Below are 11,214 nucleotides of genomic sequence, written 5' to 3'. Positions count from 1 at the left end.
TTTCAAATATTTACCTCGAGTTGGAAGACATTGTTTCTTATTATGAAATGTTTTTTTATTATCAGCCATTCTAAAATGAAAACTTTATATTATAAATTATCAAAACTTTCAATTAAAGATTATTTTCTCATATAATTTAATTTATCAGCAATAATCTACATGAAACAATATATATTCAATTATTTAGACTTTTGTTTATTTTTAAGTCTTCGTCCTCATATTTGAAAAATATTACATAAATATTTAACTAAATAAGTCCATATATTTAAGATTGATAACTTTTAGGATATAAATATAACATAAAGTAGTTATATTAAAAGAACAAAATCTAATAATATAAATATCTTACAAGTATGAGTAACTTTTAGACACTCGTGAACCTAATTTCGGTCTTGGCCGGAATAAGGTATAAAACCTGGCCGGATTTAGGTCTTTCTACCAGGTGCATTTAATTCAGAAATACAATCTATAGAAATGACTCAGCATAATTATAAAACTAAAATTGTCTTTTTAAGAAATATATTTATAGTTTAAAATAATTACCATTTCGTTAAGTAATAAATATTTAATGTTTATAAGCTTCAAACTGGATGCTTACATAATCTTTTAAATCTAAACTAGTACTTTTTTTGAGATAAGTATTTGTTATTATAATACTTCTATTATAAACACCCGCCAACTAAAATAATGTTGGTTTTTTATTGGCTGAGTTCATACCAGTCTCAAAAAATTCGGATTTACAAACATAAAGCAGAAACCAAGACAGAAATATTAAATTTAAAATGTGGCTGAAATTTGGTCACTGGCTCGGATTTGGTCACTTTACCCTAGTTCTGCACATGCATTACGCATGCGCAGTATGGTCAAAGGAGGTTCGTTAGGGAATGAAATTAGACGTTAAAAAAGTTGCATTGTTTCATTAGGGTATGTAAAATAATAAAAATTAGTATATACTTTATATTAAAAATGGCTGTCCATGTTTACTCAGTTGCTGAAATTATTTTATACTTTATGTTAAAAATGGCTGTCCATGTTTACTCAGTTGCTGAATTCATAAGCTTTACTACTGATATATGGACCAGTAGTTCAAATTAAAGCCTCATTAGCCTGACAGGTCACTGTTTAGACAATACATTTAATCAGAAAACTGTTGTACTTAGAGTAGCTCCTTTTCCTGAGAGGCATACAGCAGCAAATATTGCTGAATTGATTGAAGATATTATGGCTGAATTTAAAATATCACCTTCAAAAATTCATTTAATAGCTAGAGATAATGGTACAAATATTGTTAAGGCTATTAAAGATAGCCCATATGATAGTATGGCTTGTTTTTACACACACTGCAACTAGTAATTAATGAGTGTATTTTTGAACAAACAGTTGTCAAGAATGTCATTGCAAACTGGCATTCAATTGTTGGGCATTTTAGCCATTCTCCCCAAGCCTGCCCTAAACTTAAAGCTCTTCAAGAAGCAAACAATGTTCCTAAGCACAAACTTATTCAAAATGTTCCAACAAGGTGGAATAGTACCTGTCATATGTTAGAACTAATTTATGATCAAAGGAAACCTCTAACCAAATATGCACTTGAAAATGGTAAGCTTCCTTTATTAAATGCAAACAAATGGATGATTATTGGACAGTTTTGTGTTTTGCTAAAAGATTTCCACAAAACAAGAGTTCGCTTGAGTGAAAGAAATTCTATTGTCTCAGATATTATACCACAGATACAGTTTTTGAAACATTTCATTAATAAAGCTTTAATTGATGACAACTAATTCAATGGAGAATAGTTTCAAACAATATACTGATAACTATAACATCATCTTGTCAATATTTCTTGATCCCAGATTCAAATTAAAAATGTTCAAGAATGAAAACACCTTTTCAGCTGCTAAAAAAAGTACTGAGAACATAACCATTCAGCTTATTAAAACCCATGAAAATATAAAAAACATCAAAGTTACTGAAAATGATCGGTCTGCAGCTTGTGACATTGAAAATATTGACTCAGAATATGAAAATAATGGTGCAGTATATGAAAATAATGGTGCAGTACTAATGGAATAGAAAGATATAGTAGAAATGGGTTTTGACAATTGCTTTGAAGAACATGTAGGATTTAATTCTAAACAAATCAGTCAACCACAAACTTTAATTTCAAATGAAACTTTATTAAACAAAATTCAACTCAAATGAAGACCTTATTGACAAATAAAGCAATCTTTTGTTGTGGTGGAAATCACAGAAAATCAAAATGCGACTATTAGCAAAGCTTGCTTTAAAGTATTTAAGCTGCCCACCGTCTTCTGTGAAGAGTGAAAGACTTTTTAGTATAGGTGGAAATGTATATACTGCAAAGAGATATAGCTTAACAGGAGCTCATGGTGAAATGTTAATATTTCTGAACTATAATATGAGAATTTAAAAATATTTGATTTTGTATATATTACTATAGTTAGTATAGTATAATTCTTTTAGAAGTGAGTATCTATGTTCTATTTTTTCATGAAATATAATTTATTTAGGAGTTTAAAAGCTTTGATACTATGAGGAGGTCAAATGAAAAAAAAAAATGTCATGAAAATTGTATAACTTTGTAGAATTAGAAAATTACAGGGAAAAAAAAATTTGGAAAAAATAATTGAAACTCTCTTTGAGAGCTTTTGCTCAAAAATAAAAAAAGAATGCCTCCCAATGCCTTAATCAAAATTTCAAAGCATATTCTGTTGTGGATTTGAGGGTTGCGCAAATTAAAGAGTATCGTTAGCCAGGGTAACTTTGGTCAGTTTTGGCAGTTTTTCTTAAACATCTCTGAATCTTATTAATTTTTTACAGTTTTCTCTTGTGGTAATAACATTATAGGTCTTGGCTATAGGCCTCTATATTTATTTTTTTAATTTTTTTATTACAAATATTTATTTTTAAACGCCGAAAAGCGGCCAATGTTACCCCAGGTTTTTATCATGTTTGATCAATAATACCCCTGCTATGGGGTAACATTGGTCACTTTTTGGAGTTTTAAAAAATCATCAGTCCTTAAGCACTTAGAGAAACATGAAAAGAACATTTAAATGGACAAAAAATTTTGCAACTAGCTCCCTGTTATTGTGCAAAAGTCATTAAAAGTCATTTTCTAGTAGGTCATTATCGTCATCTGAGGATGATGACACTTGTTCAACTCTTGCCCTTTTCTTGTTATTCTTGGTGTTACTGTTATTCTTGGTGTTATTGTTATTCTTTGATGTGGTAGGAGTTACGTTATTCACCAGATCTTGCGGTGTTATCGCTTTGCCAGGTGTGATCTTTTTCCCTCTGGTGCGATTTGTTTTCCCATCCTGTCCACAATGTTTCACTAATAGACCTATATCTTCATTGAATACTTCCTTAACAGTACTACCGGTACCTCCTCCAATGTCTTTGTTAACCTGTAGCAAACACTTCATGACCATTTCTTTATCGAAGGGAAATATTCCACTAGCCTTGAAGTCAGATCTCAAATTATCGCTTTTCAATTGACGTTGCAGTAGAGCAAGAAGACCGAGGAACTGATTTTTTGGTATTGATTTTTTGATGCGCGTTTCTATCTTTAGCGGACGGAAAACAGCAACGTCCAGCGGTTGAAGCAAATGGGAAGCGTATATTCCGAACTGTCGACTAGCCTTTCTCACGCTTATTCTTCCAGTTAAACATTCTTTTATAGCATTGGACAACGTTTCTTGACTGTATGAAGTTGCATATGCTCTTGAACCACGCTTTCGCTTATATTTTCACCGGCTAAGAATTCAAATGTATCAGAAGTGTCAAAAGATGCCAAAATAAACTCAATGTAGTCTACGAAGTAACTGTGCTATATTCACAAAAACTGTTGATATACCAAAATTGTTGATATAATAGTCGATATATATTGTTGGTATCTCTAACAAAATTAAATCATGTTATCTTTGTTAAATTTTAGGAATTTTAAAAAAAATCAACAATTGACCCCGGTCAACAAAGTCACCCCGGCAACCAAAGTTACCTCGGTTGACGGTACCATTTTGAATACTTTTTTAACGGGCAAACTTTTTTAACGCCGTAAGGCGTTAATAAAGTTTTAATGACTTTGCGCATGCGCAGATTTCACATTTAATAAACTTTTTTAACGACTAACTTTTTTAACGCAACACCGGTACTCTAGCTGCCAGAGCTAAAGATCCAGCAGCCGGTAACGTAGCCACTGCGTAAGAGATATATATATTATATTAGTATACCTCCATCATGAATAACCCCAACCTAACAGGTTATGGGCCCAGAAGCCAATATCAAAGTTTATTGTTCGATGGAGATGAAAGAAAGTTTGAATTATGGGAAATAAAAATATTAGGATACATGAAACTTTAAGGTTTAAAAGATGTTACTACTGGAACCCAAAGAGTCAATGACGATGAAAACGAATTAGCGTTTGCAGAACTAGTTCAATACCTAGACGAGAGATCGCTTTCATTAGTAATGAGAGATGCTCGAGATAAAGGAAGAGAAGCATTCTCCATACTTAAACAACACTATGCTGGTTGTAGCAAACCAAGAATTATAACATTATACAATCAACTTACAACGCTTCAAAAGTTGAATTCAGAGTCAATTACCGACTATATAATAAGAGCAGAAACATCAGCAACAGCATTGAGATCTGCAGACGAAATTGTAAGTGATTCACTGCTTGTAGCAATGGTCCTAAAGGGATTACCAAATGAGTATAAATCTTTTATTGCGGTTGTAACACAATCAGAAACTGTTAAGTGTTTTCAAAAATTTAAAAAAGCACTTAGAAACTTTGAAGAAACTGAAAATTCAAGAAGTATTCAGGCTGAACCAAATATAAGCAGTATTATGAAAAATAATGTTAAATTTAAAAATAAAAATGTTGCAAAATGTTATACATGTGGTATTCCAGGTCACAAATCTACAAATTGTTATAAAAACAAAGAAAGAAAATGGTGTAAATTGTGTAAATCAAGCACTCATAATGACAAATCTTGTCATAAACAGCAACAGGAAAAAGATAAAGCTAAAAAGTTAACAGACCAAAATATTTATCAAAGTTATGTATTCAAAGTTGAAGAAGGAAATTTGCAACTTTTATCTGAAAATGAATCATTCCTTGTTGATTGCGGAGCAACTACTCATATAGTTAATATTGATAAATATTTTATTTACCTTGATGAACATTTTAAACCAGAAAAACATTATATTGAGTTGGCTGATGGTACAAAAACTAACAATGTGGCCCAAAATTTATTCACTTATTTTTTAAAGCACAAGTCAGATGCTGTACATGCCACAGAAAAGTTTTTAATAGAGATTGCCCCATATGGTAATGTAAAGACTTTCTCATTTAAAAGCGATGAGATTGACCCATCTAGACGTATTAGTCAAATTAGAAGTGATAATGGAGGTGAATATATTTCAAGGGAATTTCAAGAACTACTAAGAAAGTACTGTATTAAGCATGAGCTTACTTCACCATATTCTCCTCATCAAAATAGTAATGCCGAACGAAACTGGCGAACTTTGTTTGATGTTGCCAGATGCATGCTTATTGAATCAAAGTTACCAAAATTTCTATGGGTGTACGCCATAATGACTGCAACTTATGTTAGAAATCGTTGTTATAGTAGTAGACTTGAAAATACTCCATATGGAACTATCACAAAGAAAAAGCCAAATCTTTCCAAATTACATATCTTTGGAGCAATATGTTTCCCCTATGAAAATGATAGTAAAAAGTTGGATCCACGTAGTAAAATTGGATATTTCATCGGATATGACAGAGAAAGCACTTCATATATAGTATACTATCCTGAAACAAATCATGTTCTGAAACATAGATTAGTAAAGTTTACTGAAAATTTTAGACTTGTAACACCTAATGATATCCATGAAGATGAAATCGAAAACTCACACCAAAAATATCAGCATCAACCTACCGAGCTACAACATACTAAAAACCATAGGAACCCAGAAAGAACTAGAAGACCACCAAAATATTTAGATGATTACATTATTGACAATTCTAAAAATAATGATTACATAAAATATATTGACTACTGCTATTGTGTAAAAGTACCCACTTCTTACAGTGATGCCATCCAAAGCGAAGAAGCCTGTAAGTGGAAGAAAGCAATGGATGAAGAAATAAAATCGTTAAATGAAAATGATACGTACACCCTTACTACCTTGCCAAATGGTAAAAACCTAATAGGAGGTAGATGGATTTACTCAGTGAAAGGTGAACCAGATAATCCAATATATAAAGCTCGATATGTAGCAAAAGTTTTCACTCAAATTGAAGGAGTAGATTACTCTGAAACATTTTCACCCACAGCTAGAATTGAATCGTTAAGGATAATTATGAATCTATCTGTACATGAAAATCTAATCGTACACCAAATGGATGCAAAAAGTGCATATTTACATGCTCCAATAGAATGTGAAATTTATGTCTCACAACCATCTGGCTATGAACATGCTAATAGTGAATTAATTTGGAAGTTGAATAAGTCACTCTATGGTCTTAAACAAAGCGGGAGAAACTGGAACAAATTAATAAAAGATTGTCTTATTGAAATGAGTTTTACTCAATCTGAATCCGATCCATGTGTTTTTATATACAATAAAAATGATTCAAAAGTTATTATTTTAATTTGGGTTGATGATATTATTATAGCCACTAGTTCCACTTAAGACATGAACTATTTTAAAGAAAGACTTAATCAAAACTTTAAAATGAAAGATTTAGGAAAAATATCAAATTTTCTTGGAATAACTTTTGTTCAAAGTTTTGACAAAATAATTATGAACCAAAAGGTTTACCTCGATATTGTATTACATTGATATGGAATGGGAGATTGTAAACCTAGAAAAACACCATGTGAAACAAACCTAAAATCATATAATGAAGAGCTGCAAAACGAAATAAATACAGACAAACTTTATCGTGAAATGGTAGGAAGTTTAGTTTATGTAATGATATGTACTCGCCCTGACATTAGTTTTGTTGTCACAAAATTATCACAAAATTTGTCGAAACCAAATAACAGAGATTGGACAATGCTTAAACATGTTTTTCAATAAATAAAAGGTACTCTGGACTATTCCTTAACTTTTAGAAAAACACAACAAAGTATTAGTTTGAACGGATTTTGTGATGCTGATTGGGGAGCATCCTGCAATGATTGAATAATTATTACTGGTTATTGTTTTAGTCTTTATCAGAGTGGACCAATCATAGCATGGAAATCTAAGAAACAAGCCTCTGCTGCTCTGTCAACATGCAAAGCTGAGTATATGGCAATATCTGCCACATGTCAAGAGGTAGCATACCTTACCCAATTCCTGAAGGATTTATCTGTAAAAATCACTGAACCAGTGAATGTCAAAAGCGATAACCAAGGTTCAATTGCTTTATCAAAGAATCCTGTGAAACATTCACGTTCAAAACACATCGATATAAGATATCATTTTATAAGAGAGTATCTTCATAATGGAAAGATAACTTTGGAATATGTACCATCAAACGAAAACTTAGCGGATATTTTTATGAAACCATTTAAAAAGGACTCAATGAAAACATTTAGAGATAGTATATTTGGAACTTGACTTTTTCGTAAATTTAGATTATGACATCATGTGGGGATGTTAGGGTGATGTCATCTAACACGGCCGTTACATTTATCATTGTAATTACGGACCATAAAGTTTCTTATAAAATTCTGTAATAGTACGCGTGTTAATATGTCCGCTTCTTTATGTTAAGAAATATATTATATATATTATATTAGTATACCTCCATCATGAATAACCCCAACCTAACAATTTTTGCTATATTTTTAGTAATCACGGTTATGATGGTTATTACAGAACTTGATATAATTGTCTAGAACACCAATTTCCATTGATTTTTTTCAAGTTTTTGTGGTACCAGGCAAATAAAAAGCACTCTTTTATTTACAGAATATAGAAGAGGTTTTTCTTTGACAGCCAACTGACATATATTAGATAAATTGATCATTGACATTACTTATTGATATTAACTTTCTTAGACATCGGTGAGTGTTCTGAGTTAACTTACAGTTGTTGTCCAAACAAATGCATTAACACTGAGGGTAGCTTTATAGTATCTTTTGGAAATATTCTCATGATAGCCAAAGTTGTGTTAGTAAGTTTATACTTTATTTTGCACTACTTGAATGTAGTTTAATGTAAAAGTTAATTTAGTAAAACTATTTTTATATTTACTTTATCATTGTTTGTTAATAAATTTCAAAAGAAAATCAACTTTGAAAAAAAGATGCTTTAATTTTATTACTTTCTGTTTTTCAGCAAATTCCGTTCTTAATTTTTACAGATGTTAATAAATGCACTTATAGAATTCATAGTTGGCATGGCAATGAAATAAACTGAATTAATACAACATGAGGTTAAAATTACTCTTGTGATAATGAATGTTGGATTTCAAGATCTTACATTCAAGGGCAAATAAATGAAGGTTTATTTATAAAGTTTGATAAAATATTTCTTAATAGTGGTGTAAATTACTGTGAATATATTTAGTAATCTGAAGAGTATATAAAATTGCATATTAATCTTCAAATCCATTAAATATTACTTTTATTGTAGAAAAGATAACCAAGGAATCAAATGAGGGGTAAAATGCTAGTTTTTTTAAAACTTTATTTTTCTAAATTTGTTTTATTACTTTTTATTGTTATAAAGTTTTTAGAATAGCTGTATTTGCAAGTATGCAAAATGGATGCGAGGTTTTTTACAAACACTTGCCCCGGATAGGTCTGATTTACTAAAAAAGTATGAAAAGTTCGCTTACTTTATACCTTTTGAAACACTTTCAACAAACAGCTTTGAAAAAATAAAAAACAAAATTAAATATTAAAAAGAGCAGCAATGTTTTAGAATATGAATTCTTTAACAATCTTTAAGGATTTATAGTTCTTAAAAATGCAAACTTCAATAAAAAAAACCAAATATTTGCAACCATACCAGACAGCAAGCCAAACAAGAAATCAGACAAAATGATGAACAATTTAAAGAAAGTAATCCTAATGATATATGCAGCATCTCATGAATTCATGATCTAACAACATAAAGCTAACTCCAATAATGACTGAATCTAACAAAAAGCTGCAATATCTTGTAATAAATGTTCAACGATGCCTCTAAAAATTTCAAACTAATCTATTCAATCTTCCCTCTCCCTTCCTCTTTTCAATCTCTGATACACCTCTTTCAACTTTGTTCTCAAAGTTTTTTAAAATAGTTCCCAAAATTTCATGACTTTTTCATCCTTGTTGATCGTACTTAAATTGAAACAAATCATTTCGCAGTGGCATCATTTCATTTCTATTTCGACCACAAACAATTCTTAATCCCATTTTTAGGATGAGAGATGATTGAGATACCTTTTATATTATCTTATAAATGATATTAGTTTGATATTTGTTTGCCCGATCGTTATTTTTATTTTCTTTCAATATAATGATATTTAACATAATATTATTATGTTAAATATTATGTTAAATGATATTTCTACAAGTTGGTATTTTAAAGTTTTAGAATTTAGAAAGTTGTTGGCATTGTATTTGGAAATACATCACTCTACTGATTTCTTGTATGCTCCTAATAACAGTTTTGAATGCCTTATGTCTTCCTTTATTTTGCTGTCCTTTAAAAGCAGCCCAAAAGGATTAAAAAGCATCAAGCTGAATCTGTTAAATTATATTGTAGGTTGAATATATTCCCTCTTCTTGGAAAGCTTTGTGTATGTTCATATAGTTATTTAATTATTTTGGAGTTACATTGTTTTTTAATTTTTATATGGAGTGTTTTTAAAAGGCATCAAATCGAAATTAGTTTTATAAACTGTTGATCTTTAATGGTCAATAAAGATTTTCTAGGTTGTTATAGGTCGTTAACATTATTGATTTCTTCTTACTATTCAGAGCTTCCTATATCTTAAGCTTAACTGTGATACTTCAACATATTTTGCGCTTTAATTTTTTATTGATTTAGAAAAATATTTCCGCGGTATATACTGGGATAATTCCAGTTCACTTGTCTATCTTTGTATGAGCCAGCCTGTTATGAGGTAGATTTCGAATGTTTGATTTTGAAGTATTAAGCATTATTTTTTAAAAAGTTATTTTTTGTCATTTTATATTGCTTAACTTTTCATTAGCACTGAAGCAGCATGCTACTTTTCGAGTGATGATGGCCACTTATGGGAAGGTAAAGGTTTTAGACGTTATAACAAACCTTCCAAAATTCTACGAAGCTTTTTTTTGAAATTTCAGGGTTTTTTTTTTGTATTATGGAGTATTTGCAGAATAAGTGCTAAAAAAAAAATAAAAGCTTCTTATATAATATTTCATCAGCTTCAGATCTTAGACTGGGTTCAGTTCTTGGGGACCGCTTTTTAACCAATGAGTTGTACGCGATGCATCTTGATCAAAAAATGTATTTAACGTTCAGTAAAGATCATCAAAAGTGGCTTGTATAAACCAATGAGGAGTTTTTACAAAATGTATCAAAATATATAGATTGGCAGGAGTTAAGAAAAAAAAAATGACTGTTCACTTTTTTTTATTCACATTGTTTTGGCATTTTACCACATAAATTACACTGACTAAGCTGTAAATGAGGATTGAATTCATTTTTTAGTTCTTCAATATCTCTTTCCGAGTCATGTGCTGTCACAATGCTTTTTTCAATGGGAGCAATAATGGAAAATGACCGCAATTTATTTTAACAATACCAGAGCGACCAATAAACCTTTTATTATGTTTTAGTGATTTAGTAACATTTACACCGTTACTGAGTTTTTACCTGCTGACAACAATACCATTCATTACAATGAGGTTTCCATTTCATATTTAAAAGAAGAGTTGTTGATTTCATTCTTTTGATCACATTGCCTACGGTATCACAACATTTGTGACAACTTTTAGATGGTTGAACCTTCTCTTAATCTGAGAACATGACATGGATTACCTTTTCAATTTTATATTTTAGTTTGTTCCAATACCATACATTTTTTTCCCAACAAAATATCCACAGATCTTGCAAAGAAGATTCCATTTCTTGTTGTAGACTTTTATCTAAAAATAATAAAACTTTTTGGATAGCTCTTGCGAATAACCATCAAACTTTATCACTATA

General features: G+C 30.4%; 2 protein-coding genes across 17 annotated transcripts in view; both read left to right on the top strand.

Moving 5' to 3' along the window:
• The window catches only part of LOC149887341 (uncharacterized), a 13,659-nt gene extending 2,488 nt beyond the window's left edge, over positions 1 to 11,171 (top strand). For 2 of the 15 annotated variants that reach the window (XR_016453249.1, XR_016453254.1), the window contains 3 exons: positions 8,085 to 8,200; positions 8,365 to 8,530; positions 8,662 to 9,817. Coding sequence is in view for 9 of the 15 variants with exons in the window: in XM_090090086.1 (XP_089946212.1) it covers positions 8,683 to 8,689; positions 10,069 to 10,144; positions 10,235 to 10,284; positions 10,431 to 10,555 (258 nt within the window). In the remaining 6 variants the exon portion in view is untranslated. The other 13 variants (XR_016453252.1, XM_090090086.1, XR_016453253.1 and 10 more) reach the window with 13 other exon arrangements.
• Positions 1 to 11,214, top strand: part of LOC149887337 (uncharacterized) — a 154,478-nt gene that overhangs the window by 43,724 nt on the left and 99,540 nt on the right. The gene's annotated exons all lie outside the window — the stretch shown is intronic.

This window comes from Hydra viridissima, unplaced genomic scaffold (assembly GCF_058129835.1).
Source record: "Hydra viridissima isolate aposymbiotic clone 2 unplaced genomic scaffold, HvirCarnegie_v1 scaffold_6, whole genome shotgun sequence".
Lineage (NCBI taxonomy): Eukaryota > Metazoa > Cnidaria > Hydrozoa > Anthoathecata > Hydridae > Hydra > Hydra viridissima.
Note: the sequence above shows the minus strand (reverse complement) of the source record. Positions and strands in the feature narration are given on the sequence as shown.